This window comes from Phaenicophaeus curvirostris, chromosome 6, assembly GCF_032191515.1.
Source record: "Phaenicophaeus curvirostris isolate KB17595 chromosome 6, BPBGC_Pcur_1.0, whole genome shotgun sequence".
NCBI lineage: Eukaryota > Metazoa > Chordata > Aves > Cuculiformes > Cuculidae > Phaenicophaeus > Phaenicophaeus curvirostris.
The window spans coordinates 27,118,004-27,145,771 of NC_091397.1; the positions used below are offsets into that span (position 1 = coordinate 27,118,004).

The 27,768-nt window shown below is 54.6% G+C and overlaps 2 protein-coding genes across 3 annotated transcripts; one reads left to right on the forward strand and one right to left on the reverse strand.

Moving 5' to 3' along the window:
* The first annotated feature begins 8,073 nt into the window (after positions 1-8,073).
* DLX6 (distal-less homeobox 6) lies at positions 8,074-15,817 on the forward strand. 2 transcript variants are annotated; one of them, XM_069859690.1, is made up of 4 exons: positions 8,074-8,177; positions 12,132-12,536; positions 13,219-13,412; positions 15,147-15,817. In XM_069859690.1, exons 1-4 carry the CDS (start codon positions 8,138-8,140, stop codon positions 15,396-15,398), a joined length of 891 nt encoding a protein of 296 aa, XP_069715791.1. In that variant the 5' UTR covers positions 8,074-8,137; the 3' UTR covers positions 15,399-15,817. The 2 variants fall into 2 exon arrangements, with proteins under 2 accessions (XP_069715791.1, XP_069715792.1); XM_069859691.1 differs by lacking the exon at positions 8,074-8,177 and having other exon boundaries at positions 12,055-12,536.
* A 7,612-nt stretch (positions 15,818-23,429) lies between these two features.
* On the reverse strand, positions 23,430-26,313 carry DLX5 (distal-less homeobox 5). The gene is made up of 4 exons (XM_069859036.1): positions 26,215-26,313; positions 25,414-26,005; positions 24,315-24,499; positions 23,430-24,144 (listed from the first exon to the last, which is right to left on the reverse strand). The coding sequence occupies exons 2-4, from the start codon at positions 25,766-25,768 to the stop codon at positions 23,812-23,814; spliced, it is 873 nt and encodes a 290-aa protein (XP_069715137.1). The 5' UTR covers positions 25,769-26,005; positions 26,215-26,313; the 3' UTR covers positions 23,430-23,811.
* Positions 26,314-27,768: the final 1,455 nt, after the last annotated feature.

Sequence of the window (27,768 nt, forward strand, 5' to 3'; positions counted from 1 at the left end):
GACTGCTTGGGCACTCATGGAAAAGCTGTTGGCCAAGGCCGATAAATCAATCCTCCTTTTTCTTTCTCTGTCCTGTTTCTTTCTTTTCCACCTCCAGAATTTTCTTCCTTGCAGAAGGGAGCCACATCTAAGAAGGTGCCACTTGGAAATACATCGTGCTTGAAGCCAAAGTGCTAATTATAGATTAATAAGAGGTAAAACTCACTTGAAATGACACAGTGAAAAACATCCAAGCTGATCAAATTTAGCATGTCATCAAATATATTATGGTTGCTTATTATAGTCGTGTGTTTAAGAGGACGCTGTGTAATCTTCTTCTAAACCCCATGACTCACTGCCATTGGCTTTTACTCAGAGAAGTGAAGTTAGAATTCGTGTAAAGTTGTTTTGCGGTAGTCGGGCTCTCAGACCTCTAAGAGTTTTTGCAATCCCAGTCTAGGTAGACACATATTTGCAGACTGACACAGCAGCAGCCTGCAGACGGAACGAGCAAATGAAATATAAGTGTTTAACAGGCTTCACACATTTCATTTATTTGGATTTGAACTGAGGAGCTGAGCTGAGCCTTGAATCACCAGCGAAGGAACAGCATAATTACTTGTCATTATATTCATTCCAATTTATAAATAATGTTTCTGGCTTTACTTTATTCAATGCTTAATTTAAAAATAATGATTAAAAATTAGCCCTTGGGCTATGTGCTGGATTATAGCCAGATGCGTTATTACTTTCTCCTTGGGACTCCGGAAACATCTAAATGGACTGGGAGGGAAAATGAAGATTTCCCGCTCAGTGAGTTATGACGGAAGGACAGTACTTTGGCTTAGGCATTTCAGATTTTAATTGTTTTGAAACGACAAGGTTTTTCCCTAGAATCAATACGTAAATGTGGGAGAAATCACACTTGCTGAAGGGTGAGTGCCTTTGGGATCCTCCCCGCCTGGCACACAGCTCTGCCTTTCTGTCTGCACACACACACACAGAGTAAGGAAATTGTAGGTGGCTACATATCTGCACACACGCATAAATTTTTCTAATATGTTTATATGTTCAGTGGCTGGAACAGCAGCAAAACAAGTGTTCCCTGATTTAGAGAGCTTCTCAGCTACTGCAAACACTGATGAACCAGAATCCTTATGTCCAAATGAATAGTTCCCTCAAGCATACACACACCCACCCCAAAATAAGGAGAAAGGAAGAAAAAGAGAGACAGAAAGAAAGGAGAGGAAAGGGAAACTCGATTTATTCTCATTTGTTTATCTCTAGATTTTTTTCCCCCTTTCTGCAAATTCATTTGAATAGCTTTCAAGCTGCAAAATGGAAATGTGGCTCCTGCCCTCTATTTCAGCAGCAGCGTCCTGGCAACAGAGCAATTTTCTATCATCAAGGATAAATGGCATCGAACAGAACATTCTGATAAAAAAGAAAAAAGCTTTAGCCCAAGAAGCCCATGATTGCTGCCCTTCCTGTCTGTCATCCCTTTACAAAATCCTCTCCTCCAAACCTGAGCTGCATGCTGTCAGAGCTAATAACGTCTTCTAAAGAAAAGGGGAAGAAACAGCATTCATGCACAATGTTCCCATTTATTACATAGAGTGCTTATTTAAAAAATTGCAAATATCTTTGTTTGGTTCACTGCAAATTAAAACCAAGATGTAGGGAGTTACACGATGCAACAATTATTCATGTCACAGCAGAACATCAAACCCCCATATCTCGCTTTTCTATTGGTTAATATGTGTGTGTGTGTGTGTGTGTGTGTCTGCACGCCATGTGTGTAACGCAGGGAATATCCCTTGTTGTGAAAATAAAAACCACTTCAGGTAAGTCTGTGTTGTGTTGTTTTAGAGCAAGTGGGGGGAGTCGCTGCCGGGGCGCAGCCGGAGGAGGCCGTGCATGTGCCGGCTTAGGGCTCCGCTGTGGGTTAAACCCACGGGCAGCCTGTTCGGAAGGCTGCCCCGGGCACGGGGGCGGCTCTCGGTGCGCCCCGGCTGCCGCTCCCCGCCCCGCAGCCGCGGTGATGGGCGCGGGGTGGCAGCGCCGGGGATGGCGGGGGGAGGGAGGGTGGCGTTCTCCGGCTCTGGAAGGACCCTGAGAACCGAGAGCGCTTCGCCAACGTTCGAGATTGTTAGCAGGGAGGCTCGCTGTGCGGGGACGGGCGCACCGCGAGGTGACACCGACCGGGAGCGGCGGGACCCTCCCGTCTAAGCGGCAGCGGGTGGGAACGGCTCGACCGGGAGCGCTAAAAGCGACCCGCGGGGCGGAGTGACTTCTCGGGGAGCTTCGCCGAAACGGCGGAGCGTGGACACGCGGCGCCCGGACGGGCTGGGGCGGGATGCCAGGGGGATCCCGAGGCTCCCGGTCGGGCCCGGCGACGCCGGCGGGTCCCGGCGCCGCGCATGCCTCGCACCGCGGTCACGTGCCGCCCGCTCCCCCGACGGCGGCGCCTCCCCGCGAGGCAGCGGAGGGAGGGGACCCCGCTCCCCCCAGCGTCCCCCCGGCATCTCCCGTGCCCTCGGCGGCCTTCGCGGCTCTGCTGCCCTCGGGGGAGCGGCTCGGGCGCTTGCCGGTGCTCTGCGAGCAGCCTTCCAGAAACCGTCAAAAAAAAAAAAAAAAGCCCCAAATCACCCGTTTCGAACGCCGGGGTCGGGTCTCGCGCCGGCCGCCTGATTTTCGTAGAATCCCCGGGCTGGGAAAGACCTTTGAGGTCATGGAGCCCAGCCGTACCTGTCCGCTGCTAAGTCACATCCCTAATTTTCCTGGGTTCCTCTTCCTCACGCACAAGGGCTGCCCCGCCGCCGGCCCTTGCCCTGCACCGTGAGAGAGGCAGCGCGAACAATCCTGACCCGGTTAGTGAGAACTCTCCAAGTTCAGATCAGAGTCCCGGAAACTTGTATAAAAGTTATTTTATCCACCAGCCACCTGACGAAAAGGAATCCGAAGACACCACGCGTGAATCTTTCTCCTCGGATTTTGTATATATGCGTAAATACAAGCAGACGAACCCTTTAAACTCTGTGTTAAATGGGAAGAAGTCCATGAAAGGCTTCTTGCCCTTTCCTGGCTGAGGTCTGCATGCAGAGGATTTGATTTATTCCCATTTTTTCGAAAGAATGGAGAAAGTCTCTCGATTAGTAGTGGTGTTATTATAATCTCCATTCTTAAAGCTTGAAAGACCTTTATAAACAATCGGCTCCTTCTCCCAGCCCGGTTCCCGCTGCCGCTTAGCAATGTCTGGAAGATTAATGGGGCTTTTTTAGCAACACCTGTCTTTTTGAGCTGTCGACACAACCAATTAATACTTTTAATTATCACTACAAGGAAACTATCCAGAACCTTTCTGATTTGATTTGGTCGCTGAATTTTATCCCCTCTGAAACGAAGCACCCCCGACGCGAGGCAGGGCGAGGGGGGGACGAATGGTTTCGCTTCGAGTATATTTTGCCTGGGGCAGGATGGGGGATTATTTGTTCCGGAGGGAAAATTTGTTTTCAGTTTCTTTCGCTTCGCTTTACCCTGCGCCTTTTGAAGTCTTCTGCCAACCCTTCCGATAAGGGGAAAATAAAAGCGTTCGGTGACGATGACCCCGAAGCGCACGGGTTCCCCGCAAGGGTTCCCCGGATCCCCGAAATCCAGCCTCTCGCACCGGCGGGCGCCGGAATGAAGGGGGAGCTAGGAGCCGCTTAAACCAAAGTTACCACAGAGAGAATCGGTGTGGGACGAGTTCAGGGCAGTTTTTACGAGTTATTTCAACGAAAGAGCCGGGAAAGCCCGGGGCACCCGAGCCCCGCAGGCAGCGGGACGGCGAGCTGGACGCCGAGGGGAGCTCGACTCTCCCCTCGAGGCTGGGCTGTTCCTTTACTGCAGCCCCATTTCCTCCGGGGTCCCTGATCTGCGTTGGAATAACCAAATGACCGGGCAGGAGATGGGGCAATACACTCGAACGTAAAGGGTGTTTTTCCCTCAAACGGCACGGGACCGATTAGAAGTTCACAGTCGCCCGCGAACGTCCCCTCCTTGTCCGAAGTTCCCCGTTTAACTACAGGGTGTGTGGGTCTGCGTGCCCCCTTCCAGACCTACCCAAAGTGGTAGGAAATGGGGCTGCCAAGGGACCCCCGATCTTCTCCTGGGGGGATTGCAAAGGACGGGATCAAATCTTGTCCCCACGCCCGTGTTTCCCAGGGCAGCGTGGAGCGGGCAGCAGCGTGCGGAAACGAAGCGGGAGCCCCCAGCTCGGGACGCTTCACCTCGGCCCACCCTCCATGAGCTTTCGCCTCTCCTCCCAGCCCCCAGCTACCGCACGTGCGTGTCTGGGAGCTTCTCCGATCGAAAACGGGGACCTGGGAAGCAGAAAGCCGTGGTCTTTTGGTTAAACAGACACCTCTCCCCCGGTAAAAGCTCCCCGTCTGTTCCTGGTTTGTTCTCCTTTGTGTTATCTCTCACACTGCCCAGGCCTCGCAGAGTTGTGCCGTAGAGGCGATGTCCCACATTAAAACAATATGAATTCGAGGACGGATCCTGAATATGAATGAGGTATGTGGTCGTATGACTGCTTTTAAGCTGTACTACCCCGAATATGGCTTTAATTAAATGCCTTCCGGCTCTAAAAGATTACATGTTGTGCAAAATATATCCTAGCATGAAATTTACTTCCACGATACAAAATTAGGTTACTTATAAATGTCTTCATTTAAAAAAGGAAAATAGTTTTTCCTCGTTCAGGTTTCTGTTTTGTTGAAGAGAGAACTCCAGCGAGGGAGGAGGGTTGGGGTAATATATTTATAGAGGCACGTGTAACAAAACCTGCCAGAAACGGAGTGGGTGAGGACTGCTTGCACAAATTCAGACAATTCACAAAACCGGCAAGTTAATCCAGATATGATTTGTTTCAGATCCAGCTGTCAGAACCCCGGGATACCTCCCGCGACTCATGCTGCAGCTACCTAATGTGCTTTTACCGCCTCCCCCACCCTGTCCCTTCCTAGTACATTTATTCCCTGGGAAGGACGCTCGGCGGGGGAGCGCGGGGAGAAGGGTCGGGGCAAACGGGTGGAGAAAGGGGACGATCTCCACTCGTGAAAAAATAAAAACAATTCTTGGCTGGGACCAGTTAATAGGGCAAAACAGTTTCACTCCGCCAGTGATACCGCACTCGGTGTCAAAAGCTTTCCGGCTCCGGACGGTGGACGCAGGCGGAATTCATGTTGCTGGAGGCGATGCTCCGTTTTTCTGTTTCTTTTTATTTCCTCAGATACAGGAGTTCGCCTAGCTGAGTTTCTATAGAGAGATCAGATAATGGATCCCTCCGGATTACCGTTCTAAATTAACTTTTAGATTTGTTTTTATAGTCCGCTGAGACCCCAACAAAAGAGGCTGTAGCTAGATACAGATACGAGATAAACATATAAAGCAATCTCATTACATGGGAATGAGCGAGGAATTCTCTTTGCAATCGACTCTAGATAACGAGGCTGCCTGAAGAAACAAGTAAAGCCGAGGTATTTACCTCTTTTCCTATTAAATAAACCTCAATAACTGCATTGACTTTGCGCTGTGTTTACTACATTTCCATTCAATGCTTGGGTAAATGCATCCCTAAAGGTAGAGTAAATAATTGCACTGATCTCAACAAGGGAAATGTGTAGGCACGTGAAGTGTACTAAAAATAAACGAAGGCGAAACACACTGAAGGGAGAGGACATCGCGCAATTAAAGCCTCTGCTTTCTCTCTAGACATTCCGAGGGTTCCCGAAGGCGGCCGGGGAGCCAGCGGGACGGGACCGAGCTCTGCTCGGCCCGGCTCGGCGTTTGGCTCGGGGCAGAAACCGGCTGCTGCCTCGGGAGAAATTGTAGCCTCTCTGCTGACTTGAGAGAGCTTCGAGTTTCCATTCGCCTCTGAGCCCTTCCAGGATGGGCGCTCAACAGCGGTGGGTTGTTTTTTTTTTTTAAAAAAAAAAAAAAGTGGATGGCTTCTTCTTCTGCCAGAAGAAGGATAGGTTTTTGCGTTTTGGTTTTGGGGTTTTTTAATTGTCGTTGTTTGTTCTTTCATTCGAACAGAAAACAAAACAACGGAAGTCCCCGCTAAAATCAACATTTCAGCAGCGCCCGGGGACACCTGCCAAGTGAAAGCCTCCCAGGCGGGGGTCTGTTAACCTGCGGCTGCGTTCGGGGAGGCTCCCCCCGACCCCCAGCGGGGAAGGTTCCCCCCATTCTCGCTCTCCCACGTACGGCTCCCAGCGCAGGGCCGGGGGAGGCTCCGCGCGGGGATGCCGCACGCCTTGGGGGGCGGAACGGGAGACACCCGTGCCCGGGATTTCTGTTGAGGCGGTGATGATGCACACCTGGCCAGGTGCGGCAGAGGCGGCCAGGCCCTCCGCGAGGGTCCCGTCCCCAAGCTGGGCAGCCACCCGCCTGAAGCCTAGTTCCGTTTTAAAGCAAATGTTCACACACGCTGCCGCACAAACGAGACCTTCACTCCCCTCACCAGGGAAAACGACCAACGACAATAACGCGACAAAACACTAAGCAAACAAAAAGCCCCAATCCCCGACCCTCTGCAGAGCCACACGTTGAATGAATCTGGTTGTAAGGTTTTAATTACAGCTAAGGCTTCTCTACAAATCTGTACAAGAGACAGTGGCTGGTTCCCTCTGGCTCTTTCCCCTTCTGACTCCTATTATTTTGACCCAGGCTTCAACATAGAGAACGGCGTGTGTGATCCAGCTGCGAGGCTGGGCTGGGATTTATCCCTCTCCCCGGCGCTTCGTTCACACTCGCGGCATGGAAAGCCATTGACGCCTGCCTGTCTGTAATAATCTAAGTGGGTAGAAATCCAGAGGAGCCTCCGCTTCCCTCTCGCTCTAGCACTGGAAGCGCTCGAATGCCCCAGTCTCTCCTTAAAACAGCTCTCTTCCAGCTGGAGAAGGTGACCTCCTTCTGCGGGAGCCTTTGCTCCCCGCTCGGCTGGTATTAAGACGGCGACAATACGACGAGGCCGTGTGGTTTGGGGCAAACAGGCTCGAGAGACCGGGGCGGGGGAATGTCATCGGCAGACAGAAGGCGAGACATTTTGTTGTAGCGCCCTTGGGGGCTGTGGATGCTGCTGCTCTGCCAGGGCAGGGCGGTGCCGCAGCCGCCCCCCAGCCGAGGGAGGGTCCTGGTGCCACTGCCGAGGGACCCTCTCCGCAAAAATGCGTCTGGAGAGGATCGCCACCAGTTGGAATATTCTCCCGCTTTCCACTTCTCTCGAGATTTTCCCACCACCACTCTGCGGGAGACTCCCACTCTCTCCCGAGAGCTTTGTGCATTCCCTTCTGTTGCTAAAAAAAAAAAACCAAAACCAAACAGGGGATCCCGCACTAACCCTTGCCTCCTCCAGCCTCCGCCCTCCCGAATTTCTCTGCCCCTTTAAAAAATCCTATTGCAGTATCCGCTTTGTGCAAGTACACGGGCTTCCCGCGGGAGAAAAACCAGTACGCAGTAGCATCATTCCTGAAATAAGCCTTTCCCGGACTTTTCCAGCCACCCTGGCCGGGGTGGGACAAAAAACACTCTCCCAGACTCTGCTGGGAATTGGGGAGGAGGGATTTATACTCCCAGAGAGCAGCCCTCGGCCCCTGCGCCCTCCTGCGGGCAGGACACCGCCCCCCCCCCCGACAGAGCATCCCGAAGGAGTCTCTCCTGGCGAACGCCACCAGCTGTCACACCCCCCTCAACAAACCCACGAACAGGCAAAGCCTCCCGAAAGAGGTCTCCGCTTGAAGAGCCCACCCGTGCAAACACCAGGCCAGGACTTCCCGGGAAGGAAGGGATGAGAAATGAAACTGGAATGTTTGTTTTCCCCTGTTATTATTGTCGAACGCATGAATGAATGAATGAATGAATGAATGAATGGAACAGAGGGTGCTCGGAGGCATATAGGAAGGCTCTGGCCGCTTATATTAACTTCCTATTATACCCTAAAAATAGAACCCCGTTTCCTGTTGTTCGTCAGCTCCTTCTAACTGTTGTGTCTGTTGTGTGACATCTTTCGGTTCACAAATGTGACTTTAAGCCACGCACACGCTCGTCGGTCTTTTGGAAGTATTACCCGCGAACATCATTAAAGCGACGCGGTTTAAGGTGACACGGAGGTCCGATGGCACGAAGTCACCTGGTCCTGGGGCACAGGGAGCCCGGTGCGCGGGGACCCACTTTCCTTCCTTCCCCAGGGCAGGGAGCGGGGGGACACGATTCGGGAGGCGAAGCTGCCCCGTCGGCTCTCGACCAGCCCGGGGGAGAAGAAGGCCTGGCCCTAATCCCCCTCAGGGTGCACACCCCGCGGAAGATTCAAATGCGAGAGCCGGGGATGCGCGGAGCAAGGTGCAGGGCGAATCCTTATCGTCCTCAGCCAGGGCCGCAGCATCCGTCTCCGGGAGCTCGGGTTTGGAGCGGAGAAGCCAGGCGGGAGTGGAGGGGGGGTCGCAGGCGATAAGATCCTGCTGCCTTTCCCCGGGCAGAGGCGGGTGCTCCCGCCCCACAGCAGCCCCCGGCCCCCTAACTCGCCCCTCGCCCCAGCCCGCCCTGCCCCGCCGGCTCCCCAGCGGCTCGGTCGAAGCCAGCAGCATCCCCCGCGATCCCCGCCTCCGCGGCTCCGCTCCCCACTCGTGACTGCTGCCTGATCGCTTTCGGAGGCACCGCGGTGCGAGAGCGAGAGCAGGCGCGGGCTGTCCGCCCCCTCTCCCTTCTCTTGAGTCACCCACCCTGGGAACGAGCATCCCACTGCTCCCAGAGCTTCTGATTCAGGTGTTATTTCCTCAGAAGAAGCCCGGTAACGGAGCTGGGCTGCGAGCAAGCCGGAGCGGGGGAGGGCAGGTGCCCCAGAGCCAGACCGTGGGCCCGGGGTCTGCCTGCCCTTCAGAGGAGAAACACCCCTGCGGCCGCCTCTACCAGGACAACGCTCGGGCCCCTATTGCCCCCGCGCTGCCACCCCGGCCCCCTTTGCCCTCGGTGCGGACAACGGGAGGAGGGACAGGGTGGCGGGGCAAGGGGCATCTCCGCCGAGCGGCCCTGCCGCGCTCCCCTCCCCGCAGGCGCTGATCTTTCGTGCCAGAGGCCACGGGGAAAAGGAGGACTGGTGGGGGGAAGAAAAAGTAAAGAAAACAATAAATATTGACAAGCAGCGTGACTCCTTGCAGCCGAGTCGTTAACATGGACCAATCGCCGGCAGCTCCGTAGCGGGAGATTTGCGTAATGAAATTGGGGAAAATTATCGGTGTGAGGCTGGATGGAGCCGACTGTCGTGACGACAGACGAGGACGCCTGAGCGCGGCCGGGAAGAGCCACGCCGGGAGCACAGCGCTTCCCCCCGACGGCGCCCACCGAGGGACGGACACCCGCTCGCCGCACGGCGGCTCGGCCGTCAGCTGCGAGGGGCCAGGGATGCACATGTGCTTTTGCTGCCTATAGAAAGAGCACCTCCCGCAGACTCTCCCCGCCTTTCCTCCTTCTCCTTTTTGTTTCACGTTGCCTGACTCAGACGCCTTATTCCCTTCGCTAAGGTGGCAGCGAGATATTATTTCAAACCGGTCTCCTCTCCCGCCCAACTCTCCCCCGTGCCCGGGTTAGCATCCATCATGAGGCAGGAATTATTTCGAAATAAGAAAGTAACGTGTTGCAAACGCTCCTCAGCCCATTTTCTGACACGTTTTGTTATGCATGCTCTTGCTGCTGGAGAAAATGCCAGTATGTGCACCTGCGAAATAAACACCTTCGCGATGTTAACAGCGAGCTGGAGGGTATGAAGCAATAAAACTGCCCAATGTTCCTATTATGCACATTACCTACTCCTATGACTTAAGAGTTCCAGTAGGAATTCTTTCCCTTCTCTTCCCCTTTCTCTATATTTTTATTCATTGTAGGTTTGTAAACGCCTGGATCGGGTTACCCTTTCGCGTGTTAAAGTGGAACTCTTGTTAAAAGCAGGAGAACAAGGCAAGACACTTACAACTGCATTCAGAGTTACTGAACCGACTCCAAGGGCTCAAAAAGTGAAACAGCGGTGAGAGGGTGGGTAAGGGGGGCACAAAACATCCCAGCCGCCCAGGAAAAAAAAAAAAAAAGACGCTCTCCCAAACAACCCTGAAATAAGCCAGCTGAACTATAAGCACCGAGAAACGCTGTGTTACGCCCCGCCACAGACCGAGCATCGCTTCGCATCTCCCTTCCTTCCCTCCCACCCCTCATGGCCGATGCGGGATGCAAAGAGGGGGCTCGCATCCCCCAGCTTCCCAGAACTAAAAACCCGGCCGTGGAGAAACAAAACCCAAGAAAAAACGAAGAAAGGGAAAAGAGAGGGTGGGGGTGGATCTCAAGAAGATAAATCAAACCCCGCTAAATATATCCAAAAGCGACGATTTAAAAGAAAATCTGCAAAATCTAGAAACCAATCCTCAGGCAATGTCCCTGGGAGAGGCAGTGTCGGAACCTGTGCTCGGTCTGGGGGTATCTCTGGGCTGTTCGGGGTTTTGCAAGCGGCGTCTGTTGGTGCCGGTGCTGGTTTTTAAATCTCGAAGCCTCCAGCCCGTTTCCCTATCTAGAGCAACTTTCGGATTTCTCGAGGCTTAGCGAGTTCCGCCGGGTCCTTCCTACCTCAGTCCTTTCCGGCGAGGTCTGTCTCTGGAGTTCATGCTTAGCTGGACGCGAGGAGATTTAAGCGAGGGAAAGAGGGAGGAAAAAAGAGAGAGGGAGTGAGAGAGTGAGAGGGGAGAGAGAGAAGAGGGGAGAGAGAGAGATCCTCCGCCGCGCTGGATCAAACTTAATGTCTTTCCCCAGTCCATCTTTGAAAGAGAAGTGGTAATACCACCTGGATGTTCGGATATAAATCCCCTCGCAAATAATAAATGGATTAATAATAACAAGGTATGAAGTTCTTTTTATAGAAAAAAGGAGAGAATTGAAACTAAATGCGGCAGTTAGACAACCATTTTGATAAGAGGATAATTGAGGCGACACTGGTGTATAATTAGAGGATAATTTATGCTATATCCACTTTTATTCCACCTCCCAAAATAAACCCAGTCCATAATCATTACAGGCAAATTGTTCTGAATTTTATAGCAGCAATTTGAACAAAGTACTGCAGTTAATCATGGGAGATTTTTGTGTATTCCTGATTAGAAGTCTAATTGCCTCCTTCCAGAAAGTAAAAATAACTGTAAAACGACTCTATTTTTATCATTAACAATGTTGACAATAAAATAAAATCAACTGGAATTGTAATCTAAAGACAAATTTAGGGCGCAGGCACTTTCTTTTTTTTTTTTTTAATCCTTGGGTCGTTTATATCCTAATCAAGCTTTTGCCAAAACCGCCAACCGCACGTAGCCATTTGCATATATTTGAAAGCGATTACGGGAGCTGCTGCTGCTTCTTTCAGCACGGAAAAAAGCGCTGCGCGTTGCTTCGCCGCACTGAAAATACCGCGCAAAGGGGGAACGGGGTGGAGGGGGTCGTGTGAGTGGGGGGATGCGTGAGTTTGGAAAGCGGGGGATGAAGGAGGATGGGGTAAGGGCTTCCTTTTCCCCCACCGACGCGCGGGGCCGCTTTAAGCGCGCTCCGCGGCCCCGCGCGTCGGTGGGGGAAAAGTGGGGGGTGGAAAAAAGGGGGGCGGGCACGGCGGGGTGGTGACGTCAAGGGGGTGAGTGACCAATGAGGGAGGCGCTGCCCTCCGGAGACGAACCATTCGACTTGTGCGCGTCCCTGCCCTTCAAGTCGTAGCGCCGGAGCCCCCAACTTTCCCGGCACCCCACCGCCAAAAAAAAAAAAAAAAAACAACAACTAAAAAACCCACCCCACGCGGAGGAGGAGGAGGAAGGGGGGATGAAGGGAAAGAGCGGCGTAAAAAAGCGGCGGGAGTAGCCCGCCCTCCCCCTCCACACACCCCGCAACACCGCCCTCCCCTTCCTCCCCTCCCTCAGTGAACGAGGCCCCTCGCACAACGGCTTCTTGGAGAGGAAGGGGGGGGGAAGGAGGAAAAAAAAAAGGCGGAAAAAAAAAAAAAGAAAAGAAATTAAATTAAATCACCGCCGCCTCTCCAGCGGTGCCGCGGCGGGTAAGGGGAGCGGCGGTGGCTGGGCAGAGAGCAGGCAGAGCGCGGGGGGCGAGCCGGGGAGCGCCGCGCTCTCCCTCCCAAACTTTGATGATGACCATGACTACGATGGCTGACGGGCTGGACGCGCAAGACTCCTCCAAATCCGCCTTCATGGAGTTCGGGCAGCAGCAGCCGCCACAGCCGCCGCCGCCGCCTCCCCACTCCCAGCAGAGCTCGCCGGCCATGGCCGGCGCCCACTACCCGCTGCACTGCCTGCACTCCGCCGCCGGCTCGCACCCGCACCACCAGCATCACCACCACGGCTCGCCCTACTCCGGCACCGCCGGCTCCTACAACCACCGCTCGCTGGCCGCCTACCCCTACGTGAGCCATTCGCAGCACAGCCCTTACCTCCAGTCCTACCACAACAGCGGCGCGGCCGGCCAGACGCGGGCGGACGACGCAGGTGAGCCCGCTCCGCTCCCCCCACCCCGGGGCGGCCGCGCCGGCACCCCCCGCCCCGGAGGCGCGGGCTGCGGCCGCGACCCCCGCCGCGACCCCCGCCGCCGCGGCACCGGAGCCTCCCGCGAGTCCCGCTCCGCCGGCCTTTGTTACGGCGGGACCGGCTCCCGGCAAAATTCCTTCTAATACCTGAGGAGTGAAAGTTTCCAGGCGAGCGGCTCGCATTCCGCTCGGGTGCCGCCTGATTTATGTATATAATTTCTTTTTTTATCGTTTGTCCGGAGGGGCGCGGGGCAGGGGGTGGGGGAAAGCATTGTTAAAATCTCGAACTGGTGATTCACTGACCGCCAAACCGGCGACGCGAAGTCAATTAGCTGGATAAAACCTGGATGGCCCTTGAACCCGGCATCCCTTCGTCCAGCCAGCGCTGCGCTGTATTTCGGGGGTTTAATACTACGTTTCCCGCCACTTCCCGGGATGGCAGTGTGCCCACCGCTCCCGGGCAGCTTTTGCCCCCCGGGAGCTGCCAGGCTGCGTCTCGGGGCGCTTTTAGAGCCGGATCCCGTGTGTACGCGGCGGTGCCGAACAGGCATCGCTGCTGGGGATTCGGGAGCCGTGGCAGCCGAAACGGCCGCGTTTCGATAGCTAAGGAGGGGGATGTTTCAGCTGTGCTGTTTTGCTTGCAGATCAGCAAAAAACCACAGTGATTGAAAACGGTGAAATCAGATTCAACGGAAAAGGGAAAAAGATTCGGAAGCCTCGAACCATATACTCTAGTCTACAACTCCAGGCTTTAAATCATCGCTTTCAGCAGACTCAGTACCTGGCACTTCCAGAGAGAGCTGAACTGGCAGCTTCATTAGGACTTACCCAGACACAGGTAATTACTGGGAATCCCAAATCACTGAAATCCTGCTCGAGCAATTAAAGGCCAAGCGCGCGACGATGCTCCCTAAAGGTTTTGGCCTCTGTACGGGAACGGTGCACAAGGTAACGCGCTGGGTGCCGTCTGTGTGTGACAGCACTTCTCTAGCGCACCGCAGAGAGGTCGTTCTGCCGCAGAAGGAGCTGAATGTGCCCTTCCCGCAGCCTCTCGTTTTAAAATTGCCTGCATTTTCGGACAATTCCGGCACCGAGATGTGATTGCCCAGCTGTGAAAAGGAGGACAAAACAAAGGCAAGGAACGGCTGGGCCTGAAGTAGAGCTAAAACCAGAGCAAAGCTGCTTAACTGCCACATATAGGTAGAGGAGAAGCAGGAACACGTTAGGAAATACCTGTAAAATCAATAGTTAATTCACCCTGAATGACTAACGCAAATGCAGCGGTTACCCTTGGGCAAAATGTACAAAAGGTGATAATAGATCTGGAGATCAAAGACAGCCGTGTACAAAATTACAGCAGGTTAAGCCATAGTTAAGTGTGGTTGGAGTAGCTGTGCCATTCTGCTAATTTAAGCTTGAAAGACATATGAGTTGTTACAGGCTTCCCAGGCGGGGTTTTGCGGAGAAGTGCAGGGATAGATGGGATCAATTCGGGTAAAAGGTAATCATGTCAATTTATAAGCTTAACAAATAACTTCAGGATTTTATCATTGTCACAGATAACAGTCGCTTCCAGCCGGTGATTTTTCAAATACTCAGCAAACATTAATCATGGGAATAGAACTGATGGTTTTACATATGGGATTTTAGTACCCTTCGCTTGAGCGTTGTCTCTCCTTTGCAATCTCGCTTTCTCTCTCTCGCACGGGTAGATTTAGGGGCCCGATCCCGAGCATGTAGCTGGACAAGCATGCCCTAACATCACATCTGCAAAGTTTCCGAGGTCAAATGCGCAAGTGGGAGTATTTTTCTTTGCTTTATTTTAAGAAATACGTGCAGGTGTATGTCTTACACGTATATCACGTATATAATAATTCTGATCTGCCAGTGTGGGCTCGACCCTTGCACACCTCATCGACGGCAGTGCTCCTCCTCGGGAGTTCTGCTGGATTAGGGGCAGGATGAGACCCTAAGAAATTCTAATAACCAATTACGCGCTGAGAAAAGAGAATTTTGCTTTCTTTAAGAACAACTTTTAAAATAAAGCCACAATCCTGGTCCCTTCTGCCTCCTCCCCTGTCATATCACCAGAGACTGCTTGATCATGCATGTTTTTGGATGCGCGATTTCTTTGTAAGGTGCCTTTTGTCTATTGGCTCCCGTCTCCTGGCACAAAACCATATGATTGCCCGTCTTTGACAACAGTTTGCCCAAATGATCAAATGACCTCCAAAATTCTGAACGAGGCGTTAAAGCGGGACAGCTCAGAGCCTGTACTCTTGTTGCAGATGAATCAATACGGCCTGCCCAGGGAATATAACGTTCCAGGTTAAAGCCTCCATCTCTCTCGACTTCCAGCTCCGCTCTGCCTCTCCTGTTCCCTGCAGTAATATCCAGAGCCCCAGAGCAGAGGTAGCTGCCTCTCCTTCCCTTCTCCCCGTTTCCAGCTTCACACCCGACTGGTGGGGGCTTTCAAGACCTTCCCTAGAGCAAAACCTTGGTGCCCGGGATCCTCCCTGCCGTGCCCCGGACGCTGTCGGCAGCCTAATATCTGCTACGTTTTGGTTTACAGGTGAAGATCTGGTTCCAGAACAAACGCTCCAAATTCAAGAAGCTGCTGAAGCAGGGCAGCAACCCCCACGAGAGTGACCCTCTGCCCGGCTCTGCCGCCCTCTCCCCTCGCTCTCCGGCTCTGCCTCCAGTCTGGGACGTTTCAGCTTCTGCCAAGGGAGTCAATATGCCTCCCAATAGCTACATGCCTGGCTATTCTCACTGGTATTCTTCTCCACATCAAGACACAATGCAGAGACCACAAATGATGTGAATTGTCCCAGAGAAATAATCTCCCAAGAACGCCTCGTCTCGACATGGCAAGAAGTTCCCCTGCTTTGCCACGCCGTGCCAGCCAGCAGGCTCTGTGTGAACTTGTAGATGCGGCAGAGACAGAGTGGCTTTATTTTATTTTATTTTTTTTTTAAGTAACCTCAGCGATTGATCTTGAACGGAAAGACACAATTTTCACTCTGGCGCACAGAAGACACTTCTCTTTAGGATATTTTCCTTTGGACTCCAAGGCACCAGCCTCTTTCTCTGTGGAGTACACGTCAAAACAAACTTTTTACAGACTTTGCCCACAAGAAGAACCTGAATCTACCATGGCAGCCGTTTTTACTTGTTTAATGACCTAAAGACATTCCATGATGAAAGAGAGACTAATCAAAGCTCCTTCATTTTTATTCACCGAATCCGGACTGGGGGGGAGGGGGGAAAATTAAAAGAGAGAAGAAGGGATTAAAAAGAAAGAAAGAAATAAATTTTTTTAAAAAAGGAAAAAAATGGGGAAAAAAAAAGGAGACTGGTTGAAAAATGAAAATATACTGTAAGATTGGAACATTACCACGAAGCAAAACCTGCATGCTTTCTCAAAATGCAATGGGCTGCGGCTCAGAAGTACCCACCATCTCCCGCTAAGAGCACCCGCACACGCCCGCACACAGCCGGATACGCTCCCGGAGACGAGAAGGAAGGATGGAGCGAGGGACCCGCGGCAGGACCCGCCGCCGCGGTCCGGGACAGGAAGATTCGGCGCTACCTGGCGGTGGTTTCACCCACCGAGCGAGAGGGACCTTCCCCCCGAGCAACGTTTCTGTATATATTGTTGAATTTTAGTTGTATATATACTTTGTATGGTTTTGTCTTCTTTCATATAGAGAGTAAAAGCCACAAAACGCCCGCCTGGCTCCTCTTTCCCTCCGCCCTGTCCCCCCGCTGCCCGCACGCACGGACACCGCTCCCGGAGCATCCATCCGCCCGCAAAGACAGAAAAGGGGGGAGGGGGGAGCGGTGGGGTTAACTTGTAAGGCTACGGTTAAGACAGGAGATCTCGAGACCGCAAAGATAAGCCCAGAAGACGTTTCTAATCACCCGGCCATTTCTGCTGCGATTTCACTGCTCCGCGGCTCAGCTGAGCTTTCTCGCCAAGGCTGAGCTCAGAGCCCAGCTTTTCTTCTCAAAGGTTGGAGGCTCCAAATTATTAAGAAAGGAGGCGCCCTCCTTTGTTTTTTAAGAGCAGACAATGCGAGCTGAGGAATGTTTTGCGGAGCCCTGAGAGGTGCCCAGGCACACAACACGCTGTCCAGCCAGCTCCAGCCTCGCCAAGTTGTGGAAAGCACAGCAACTACTGCAAATGAAAAGCCCTTTCCTCATCCAAGCTGGGTGCCCCATACTGCGAGAATTAATGGCTAGAGACCTGGGCATCCTTCAAATTATGAACCTTGAAACCACTGAGCCATTTATCAGAAGTCAATAGAGATCCTCAGAGTGCTCCATATAATGACAGCTACATACAGTCGTGCAAAAGGACAGTCACTATAATTAGACACAAAGCAAAGACTACTTACCAATATACCAGTTTTTTGGGGGGTGTTTTTTGGGGTTTTTTTTTGAGCAACTTCCACGCTCAGTCAGTCTTCAGAGTGGTTTAAAACCGATCAGTCTTGTCATTTTCTACCATTCGTATTGTTACATTAGGAAAAATGTTTTCTTTTCTTTTTTTCCCCTTCCCACTGTGAAACTTTGGGTTCAGAGCTCCCCAGGATCAATTCTGAACAAAGCCTCCAGCTGCAGTGCCATCCAATTTGAAGCAGACATTGGGGACAATTTAAGGTTTTTATCCACAAGAAGGTTTTTTTCCATTCTCTTAAATGCAGCCATAATTAGAGTAATTTTTCATGTAGCCCGCTGATTACAGCGTTTTTACCGTCAAAGATAATTACCTGTAATTTTCTTCCACTTTTAATACTAAAAAGCCATCTTTATTTAGATTCAGGAACAGGAAAGGCGAAACAAAAGAGGAAAATTATTCTGTTATTCATACACAAATTGCAGAGACGTAGGGCCTAAAATTGAAAATTAACCAAAATTATAATGCTGAAAAGAATGGAAGAGGCTTCAGAAGTACAGCTGGTAGTGGGGCTCACTGAATTATTCAAATGACACTGGAGAGAAAGCTACCATACATTTAAACCAACAGCGTTCGCGCGTGTGTGTGAGTGTGAGTGTGAGTGTGCGCATCTTCCAGAATCCCCCGCTCGACACCCTCCGTGCTCAACCCGCGGGAGGACGCCCCGGGGAGCCCGGCCCAGCCGAGCCCAGCCTAGTCAAGCTCAGCCCGGCAGGTCCCGGTCCCCACGGTCCCCGCCGCCGCTTTAACCCTTTCGCTGCAGCCCCCGAGTGGGGACGGCGGCGGGCGGTCCCTCCTCCGCTGGCGGGCTGGGGGGCGGGGGGACGGGGCTTGAGAGGGGGTCTCCCCGCTCCTCGTGGGCTTTCGGGGGGCTCGTCCTTGCACCTCGCCGGTGCCAGCGTGGGTGTCGGCGCGGAAAGCACCTCAGCGCGTCGTGCCCTCCTCCCCCGCGCGTGATTTCTCAGGTAGGCTTAAATAAAGCGCAGGCAACAAGCAAACGAACAAATGATGATGATGATAATAATAATAATTTAAAAAAAAAGCCCGGTGAGCTTAACAGAGTGGGAGATAGGCGAGGGAGGCCGGCCTTCCCGAGAGCGGGGTGGGAGCGAATGGCAGCAGCGCCGGCTCCCACTCGCGCGGCTGCCGCCCCGGGAGACTCTCGTGAAACAGCGGCATCTATGGATGGAGAGGCGGCAGCTCCCCGCGCCCGCCTCCAAACCTGCCGCCGCCGGGCTGCCAGCGCCGGCCCCGCCACCGCCCGCCGGCCCCCGCCGCCCCGGGGCCGCGGGGATGGGCGCGGAGGGGCGCGCTGCCGACGCCGCGCACCCGGGGCTCGCGGGGTTTCTCCGCCGGTCGCCGAGCCCTGTGCAGCCTCTCCGGAAGCCCGGCGGCCCCCCCCACCACAACCGCCCGGCCGTGTGCGGGGGGACGCCGGGGTCCCGGAGGAGGGGGGTGGGAAAGGGGGCGCGGAGCTGTCGGGGTCCGGCCCGGAGAGGGAAATTACCGGCGTGAGTGACCGCGACACTGAGGGAACGAGCAAAGACGGAGCGAGCCTCCTTCGAAGGCGCGGAGCAGGCACAAACCGACCCCAAACCCAAGCGACCCCCAAAACTTACCCCCTCTGAAAATCTGCTAAGCAAGGATCAGGGTCTAGAAATGTATACTGAACAGAAGCAGTGGAGAATATTTTTCTGAGTCTCAGGGCAGAAGCTCTTTCTCTATATTCTTGGTTGAGTGAGCACATCCAGGTGTGAAATTGTTTGCACACCCCAGCACCTCTTATATTGCCAGCAAAATTAGCTGTTATTACTGTCACTGTTTAGTGATGGTTAGCTTGATAAAAAAAACTGCTGTAATCAAGACCTGGAGCATCTTTGCAAATTACAGATAATTGTAAACGTCCAGATTATGATAATAGCATCCTAATCCAGCCTGCAATATAATTATTACAGAGTGTTACATCTGAAACTGTCCAGTAGGGCTAATTCAGCCATTATTTAGACCCTATTTTTGCACTGCAAATGGGTTGCTGAGTTGAAAATGTACGATTGTAATTTCACGGGGCACTCAATGAGTAATGGTATAGGGAGAGAAAAATACAAAAGTGAAATGTGAACAGTAGCGATCAAATCAAACTCTGAAGGACAAAAGGCTGTTTGATTCATAGGGAATGAGAAGAGCGGGAATTAAGAAAATAGCAAATCAGTGGTCTGCAGCGTTACGTGTCCAAATCTCGAGGAGGGCGAGCCTGTTGTGCAGGCGGGGGCTGATGCTTCGGGCTCCTGGCTGCATTATTCCGCCTCCAGGCTTGGCTCTTCCCGGCAGTCTCTCCCAGGTACCCGGACGATCCCCGGGCTCCCCCCATCCCCAAAAGCCGGCTCGCCTTTGTCGGGTGCCGCCCTTCAGGTCATTTTCGGGCACGAAGCCCCGGGAGCCCCGTAACGGGGCTGGATGCGGGGCGCGAGCTGAGAGATGCGGGGTGCGGGGGGCCGAGCATCCTCCGCGGGAGGTGGCGGAACCCGCGGCCTTTCGCGCTTCCGCGCCCCTCCGGGACCAGTCGTCAGGGGTCCTTAAGGAAATTACCACAGAACCGACTCAATTGTAATTAATTAACCGAAAGAGCCCGGCTAACAGGACTACCTGCAGCTAGCGAGGTTAACTCATTGGGCTAGTTCGCTTTCGACTTCTGATTAGCTTTTATTAGCTTTTATTAACCCTGAACGTGAAATATACAAACCTGCCCCGTTTATAATGGCCCCGCCGGCAGGTACCTGAGGGTACAGGAGGGGCGCCGGTACCGATCCTTGCCGGCTCCCCCGGGCTGCTCCCGGCAGCCCGCAGCCTTCCTCTGCGCGCTTGTTTTGTTTTTTTTTTTCTCCACTGTAATTAAGACAAATAAGGCGAAGAAAGGGAAGGAAATGGTGTTGGACACCGCGAGGTGAAAGCCCTATAAAACGCATTATATGGTGCATATCGAGGAGGCTGTAAAGATTTCCTGGGGTGGAGGGCCGGCTCCGCAGCCAGGCAGACGATGCCGCTGCAAAGCACGGAGCCAGGTCAGGATCTGGCCCGGCGACGCTCGCTGATCCCTGCTGCAAAACCCAGGCTGAGGTTTAGGCAACCTCTCCGTGACTGCCAAAGGGCAGGCAGCAGCGGGAGGAGAGCGAGGAACCATCCCCAGGCTCCTCCTTGCCAAGTGCTGAATCAGTTGCAGCTTCTGGCCGAGCTTGGCTCCCCGAACCTCACCTAAACGGGGAAAAAAAGGAGGTGAGGGTGCCTGTGAGCTTTTCCCGTGGCCTTGGAGGTCGTGTCCGTGGACACCCGGAGCGTGAGTGGGTGTCGGGATTTATCGGGTCTGTATTTCTGGCAGACAAACCATTGCTCGTCCTCCCAAATCGAGCGTAAATAGACGCACCGCCGAACAAAGAGCAGAAACATTTAATTGATGTAACAGATTCTCCCTGAAAGAGAGAGAGAGAGATGGAGGCTTAATTTCAGGGCTATTGTCTGACCTATAAAGCAGGTTGTTGCGCTACTGCAGGCAACCGCTCAAATAACTGAAAGCAAGAAGAGTGGCTTCTCCCCACCCCATCCCACCCCACTCTGACTTTCTTGAAGCAATAGATCGCCTTTCCCTAAGCCACAACCGAACCCCCTAAAGTCTGTCAGTCGCAAAATTGCGTGGTACAATCTTTAATCGATGCCACATGTGCGGTGCCCCTTCGGGACGCGGCGCTGCGGGCGGCGGGGCGGGAGCGCCCGCAGGGGAACGGCGGATTCACGGGGAAGTCCGAGGGGAGCGAGAGGGCGACGGGAATGCCTGACGAGCGCCTTGACGCGGTGACAGGTTGGAGGGGGTGGACTTCTTTTTCCCTAGGGAGGAGCGGGTGGGAAACCGAGTCGCTTGGCGAGGAGGCAGCGCTCCCCAGGATAGAAGCTCTTCCCCTCCGAGCGATGCGAAGATGCCCGGGCAGGGGGCAGCGGGGGCTCTTTGCGGGGACAGGGGAAGGTGTTTCCCCGGTGTCCGTAGCTGGGGGAGGCGAACAGTCAGTTGTGTGTGTCGGGGGGTAGATTTTGAGTGTGTGAGCCCCGTTCGGGGGCGAATGGATGGGAGGTAAATGTATCTGTGGGTGAGAGAGCCTTAGAGGTGCAGGCAGTGTCAGGAGCTCTCGAGGTGGGGCAGCTGGGGCTGCGGGCCGATCTGTGTGTCTGTCTGTCTGTGTCAGGCCCTGTGGCTTAGCCCTGGAGCCGCTCGGCACCCACAGGAATGTGGCTCCTCTCGGCTCCCCGGGCTGCCCCGGCTCCACATGGAAGTGGCCGCCAGGAAAAGAGAAGGGAGGGGAAAAAGCTCGCGGGTGTGTGTGGGTGTGTGTGTGTGTGTGTGTGGAAGGTGGAGAAGAAGAAGAGGAAGAAAAAAAAAAAAGCCCCGAGCCAGCAATCCACTGAGCCCAAACCCAGCGTCAGACAAAGGACAGTTCATCCCATCCCTTTCCCAGGGAGGCAAGGAGGGACGCCCGGACAAGCCAGGCTCCCTCTGGCCGCCGCCGGAGCCCCGAGGGTGCGCCCGGGCGGGGAGAGGCGCCGGGCTGTGCCTGCCCGGGCCGGGACAGGGCGACAGGAGCATTCCCGTCGGGCCCAGGCTCTCACGCAGGGGTGGGCGGCTGTAGACCTCGAGGGTGCCCCGGGGCCGGGGCCGCGGCGACGGGAAGCCACGACGAGGGGCATTTCCTAACCGGTTCTGGCTACCCTCTCCTAGGAAGGAGTGCCAGGATCTCTCCGACCTGCCCAACACCACCACGAGCTGGGAGAAAGAGAAGTTAAGCAAGGAGAGGGACCGCCATGGAAACCGACCCGAGCTGACACGGTTGGCTCGGGGAGGGGGACGCTCGCCAGAGCCCAGGCTGCCCGGCATCCCGCCTGCCAGCATCCCGCCCGCCCCGAGCGGGTCACCGGGACCGCAGGGACCCGCAGCATCTCCTCAAAGGGAAGGGTGGGTGGACGGACCGGCCTGGGAAACAGGCTTCCACTTCTCGCGTGCAAGCATTTCTGGAAATGGAAGGGACCATTGGAAGGGGAGAATCTCTTACTGCGCTTTGAAAAATAAAAGAATGCTTGGCTAGAGGGAGACGAGGAAAAGAACGGAAGAAAATGAAAAAGTCGAGTATATATATTTTTTTTTTTCAGGGAGTGAAAGTTAGCAGAAGAAACAAAGCCAAGGTTTTCGGCTGCCCGCTCTCCGGCAGCGGGTGGGCAGGCGGCAGCTCCCACCGCCCTGTCTCCGGCACCCACGCATCCCTCCCCGGCGAGCAGGGAGCAGCTTTACCGAACAAACTGCTCTATTGTACTTCAAGCCATTTACCCCCAAACCTGTTACAAAAGAGCAACCCCGGGCTTCTTTCTTTGGGGAGAAAACACGCACACGCGCGCCGACACACGCACTCACACTAACGTACAAAACGTGGCAGGAGAGGAGGGAGAAGAAAGGAGGGGGACAAGGAAAGAGGGGGAGGGCAGTGGGGAGGAAGACGAGACAGGTAATTGCGCCCCAGGGCAGGAGCCTGCCTTTTCAGGCCTCCTCTCCCGGCCGTGCCAGCGCTCTCCCTGCCATCCTCGGGTGACAGGGGGTAATTTTTCATCTCGGCGATCCTTCAAGAGACGCCTTTGTCTCATGCATTGCCGGCGCCTTACCCCGCACGGCCGCGAATTCCCAGCGGGGCTCCCCCCGCCTCGACGGCCGGTGCCCCCGTCTCCCGGTGCACCGGACAGCCCTGGCCGTGGCCCGCCGCCCGGCTTTTTCCTTAAATCATGTAGATGAAGATAAAAAAAAAAAAAAAAAAAGGAAATACCTCGGCAGAGTCCCTTTTTCAGCCGGAGCCGCCGCAGGCTTTTTATCAGGAGCGAGGGGAGCGGGGCCCTCATTTTATCCTTTTCTCATATTTAGTGGCTCCCTTTGACGGAAACGTAATTTGTATAATTAGCCGAGCGCACACGGGCGACTGATGGGCTGTGGAGTGTGCAGCTCTCGATGCTAATTGCTCTCAGGAAAGGATTCAGGGTGACTTAAGGCGAGAGAGTTGCTTTCTAGCGTTAGGACGGGCAGCTTTTCGCTTCTACTCTGCGTTAAGGCGTAGGCGGGTCTTGCAAAAGCCCCTTTTGCAGCCCCTCAGCTCGCCCGGGGGGACCTACAGGGCTCAGATCCTGCCAACACGCCTGGAATACGATGGCACAGCACGACACGGCGATCGGATGGGAGCGCCCAGGGTCGGGATCCTCAGAATCCCACCTTCCTCGCTCGTTCTCTGCAAGCAAATTGGCATTATTATTATCATCATCATTATTATTGTTATTATTATTATTTCCTCTTACTAATAGAAGAAGGGGTAATTTGGAAACGTTTCTCGTGGTCGAAATAATTTTATTTTATTCAGAATATACAGTTTAATTCCTCTATCTACACTTATTTACAGGGTTAAAATAATATTGAAAAAAAGTCTCTGGAAAAGTTGAGGTCATAGATTTCAAGGCACCATTCATAGTGTCCACAGCTGAGCCAAAAAATGTCCGTTTCATATAAAAAAGGGTTTTCTTTGAAATGCAATAAGTTACATGCACAAGCTTTACACATTTTAATCTTTTTGTTTGTTTCTTTTCCCTTTTAAAAATTCCCCATATGCATTCCTTTCATTATTATTCCTTAACAGTAAAACACAGGAGTCCAAGGAACAACAAAACCAAAAAAATAATAAAAAGTAAAATAGTAAGGGTGAGACTCTTAATAAATTGTCCCAGAGGCCAGCGCTAACGGGTGCTGTAGGGAGCCGTGGGGTTGGAGGTGGGAGTTGATGGAGTTGGCGGCGGGGTACCAGGAAGCGGAGTTCTCCAGGTAGCTGGATGCGGGGGACGGGTTGGAGTTCGAGGGGTGACCGTGTGCGTGGCCGTGGTGGCTGAGGGAGCGGGACGAGCCCTGAGGTTCCCACACCGCAGGCGATTGTGGGGAGTTGCAGGCCATGGGGTCGCTGGAGCTGGGGCTGTGCTCCGGGGGCATCTCCCCGTTCTTCATGATCTTCTTGATCTTGGATCTTTTATTCTGAAACCAAATTTTCACCTGGGAGGAGAGGAGAGGGGAGGAAAGAGGGAGGAGGGGAAGGGAAACAGGCACCGTGAACGCCCGCCCGGCGAAGCCGGCGCCCCGCGGCTGCGAGGGACGCGCTCCCCGCCGCCCCCGGCCCCTTCCCTTCCCTTTCTCCCGGGGGAACCTGAGCTCCGGAGCGGTACCTGCGTCTGCGTGAGCCCCAGGGAGGCGGCCAGCTCGGCGCGCTCGGGCAGGGCGAGGTACTGGGTCTTCTGAAACCTCCTCTGCAACGCCGCCAGCTGAAAGCTGGAATAAATAGTCCGGGGTTTGCGCACTTTCTTTGGTTTGCCGTTCACCATCCTCACCTCGGGCTCCGCCGCCTCCTTCTCTGCACGGGCGCAAGGGCGGGAGAAAGACACAGACGTTAGGACGCGGCTCCGCTGCGCGCCGGGCAGCGTCCCGCCCGCGGGCCGGGCAGGGCGGCGGCGCCGGCCCGGCGGGGCCCCGCGGCTCCCCCCGGGGAAAGGGGGGGGACCCGCTCCCTCCCCGGCCCCCCGCAGCCGCCCCGGGAGGGCGGGGGCGCTCCGCCACGGGAATAAGCAGGATTCCCGGTGCCCTGCCGGGAAGAAGCTGGCCCGGAGCGGAGACCTCCCCGGCGCGCCGACCGCCGCCCCCGCGCCCTTCTCCCCGGCCGAGACCCGGCCGCTCGGCTTGGCTCTGGGCTCCCTTTGTACCCCCCCGGCCCCGTCCTCCTCTTCTCCCTTTTTTTCGGCTTACAGGGAAGTAAACGGAAAGCGCTAAAAACGCGTCGTTTTCTGGTAAAAAGCCTTCTCGGCTCCGCAGCCCGTCTGAGCTCCCCCTCCCAGTCTCCTCCCCCTCCCCTCCAGCACTGGGGGAAGGAAACTTTCTTTGCCACCGCGAACCTGAGTTTGAGACACGCAACAAGGCTCGGCTATTTTCCCCTCTCTTCCTGCGGGGGGAAGGAGGAGGGAGGCAGCCGCGGGGGCCCGGGGGCAGCGGACCGCCGTTTCTTTCTCTAAAGCACAGCTCCTAGGATTTGTGTTTCAGTCAGGAAAACTAAAGCCAGGTTTCTAATTTTTTTTTTAAAAAAAAACTTTCTTTAATTTTCCTTCTCTATTTTATTTATTTAGTTAGTTATTTGTTTTGTTTGGTTTTTTTTCCCTAAAACTTTCATTTCTCCCTGAGGTTCAGCGAAAGCCGCATCTCCGCGGTCCCCGGGGTGGGGAAAGGGGCTTCGCCGGGTGTTCTCTCCCAGTCCCCCCGCTCGCCCCCGGCTCTCACCTGGCTGGCTGGAGGAGCTCTGGACGCGGTTGTAAGCGCCGCCGTACTGGTGGTAGGGGCTGGCGTAGCTGTAGTCTGCATAGGCTTTGGCAGGATAGTTACCAGCAGATCCGTTCATGCCGTGGTACTGATACTGGTAAGGGTTGAGGGCTTTGCCGTAGGAAGCCGAGGTAGGCGAGCAGTAGCCGTGCGGGGCTCCCCCCGCCGGGCTGTAGTAGTCGGAATCCGTAGCCGAGGACTCGGGTAAAGTGGGAGATTCCTGGGACGGGTGGTGCATGGCTGCGGCCGTCTGGAAAGGAGCCTGGAAGTCGCCGGATCTGATGTTGGGGACCCTTCTGTCAAATACTCCTGTCATAGCTCGGAGCCGGCGGCTGGCTGGGGCTGCTGGGCTCTAAGCAGACATGTCTGGGGGAGGAGGCTGCGGCGCTGTGTCTGTCTCCGGCAGACTGCTGGCTGGGGCGCAGCATAGGCTTGGTTAAATCCTTAATTGCGCTCTTACGCACAGCAGGGTGGATCGGGTTCCATTGGCCAGAGCAATCGGGAGCAGCGACACCCTAACTCGTCCAACTAGTTTAGCACAACAAAGCTTTGGCTTTTTTTTTTAAAAAGCGGGGCGGGGGGGAGAAGAAAAAAAAAAAGTCCCATTCAAGCTCTGTTAAAGTGAATACCAACACGGGAGCTCGGCCAGTGCCGATGCCCCGCACCTCCATCCCGCACCTCCCTCCCGCAGCGCCCCGGGGGACAGCAGCAGCCACGCCGCTCGGATTTTGCCGCTACTTCGATGGCTTGGGAACAACGCACCGGGTTCTCCTGGTTCCCAACACGATTTCTCCTCTGGTGGCGGAGACCATCGGCGTCCAGCTGGGGCTGCTTCGCTCGGGTAGTTCTCCGTCTCCGGGGCGACGCCGACCGGGACCTCTGCGTCAAAGAAAGTAAATCAGTGACACCCCAAAATCTTCAGTTTTAGTTACATCATTTCCTGCGTCGAAGACCCCAGCACGGCCCGGAGCCGGGCGGGAGCCTCTCGCAGGACGTCCTGCCGTGGGGACGCGGGGGAGCTGCTGGGGGCACTGGTGGCGCCACCCGGCCCCGTGGGTTTCTCGAAAGGAGACCTGGCAGTGGCACGATGCTCGCGGGCGGAGAAACCCCGGCCCCCTTCCAGGTGACCCGTGCCCGCTCACCGCCCCGTGGAGATGCTCAGCATCCAGCCTGGTGATTCTATGATTATCTGCTCCGGCCCCAGCCCAGATGCTGGTCATGGGGAGAGCTCAGATCGCCCTCACGCGTGGGCAGGACCACTGGGAGGCCGCCGCGGGGCTTCTCCCCTTGGACGTCGTGGGAAGAGCCCACTCGCCGGGTGACAGCCCCCTCAGAACTGTCCCCCCGGCAGCACCCTCCTTCACCAGCACCTGGTTTTCCACCCCTGTCTGCGGACCCAGGTCCCGGGTGATGGGCTCCGCGGCCGGGCCAGGGTGAGCTACGGGCCAGTGATGCCCGTACCCGGTGATTTTACAGCAGCGTTGCAAAAAAATGGATCAGATTTTACTAGACATTAAGGAAAACAAATAAAAGGCTGTTTTCAGTGGCCTGGAGTTGTAGGTTTTTCTGAAGTTGTTTACTCTCCACATTTAGCCTGTTTGCTCACTGAAGATTTCCTAGCCAGCTGGGTAACACTTGTAACACGACCATGCATGTTGTACTTGAACTTATTGTTTGCTTTGGAAATGTCCACAGCTCATATAAAATCACATTAAACAAATCCCTAAGCATTTCATTATATGAATCACTTAAAGACATTGGAAATATCTCTCCCTCTCCCCACCTCCCTTAGTTTTTTTCGGAGGAGAGGAACCGGAGAGGGACGTATGTTTACGATTTGGGAGGAGGGGGGAGGTCAGTTTATTAACACTCCAAATTTGCATCCAGTCGGAAGGGACGGTGCGAGGTCTTAAAGAGATGAAGAGGGGGAGGCGGTGGTGGTGGGAAAGCCCATTTGTGCTGTAAATTCCAGGGCACCGCACTTCCAACCCGTCCGGGCAGGAAGGTGCCGTTTGAAGGGGTAAAACCGGCGAGGCCCGTGCTCGTCGCCCCCCGGGCTCGTCGCCCCCCGCCCCGCGGCTCCCGCCGCCCGGAGCCGGGCCGCTCTCGCGCAGCAGAGAAAGTTTGCTCTTGTTTTATTCAGAGGCAAGGCAGGGAAAGGAAATAAAGAAAAGTTTTAATATTAAAGGAGAGGGGGAAGGAATGTCAGAAACCCCCCAGATGCCACCGCAACCCCCCCGCACCGACTCGTTTTCCGAAGGCGCCGGCAGCCGCCGCAGCCCGCGCGGATCCCGAGGGCGCCCAAACCTTTCCTGA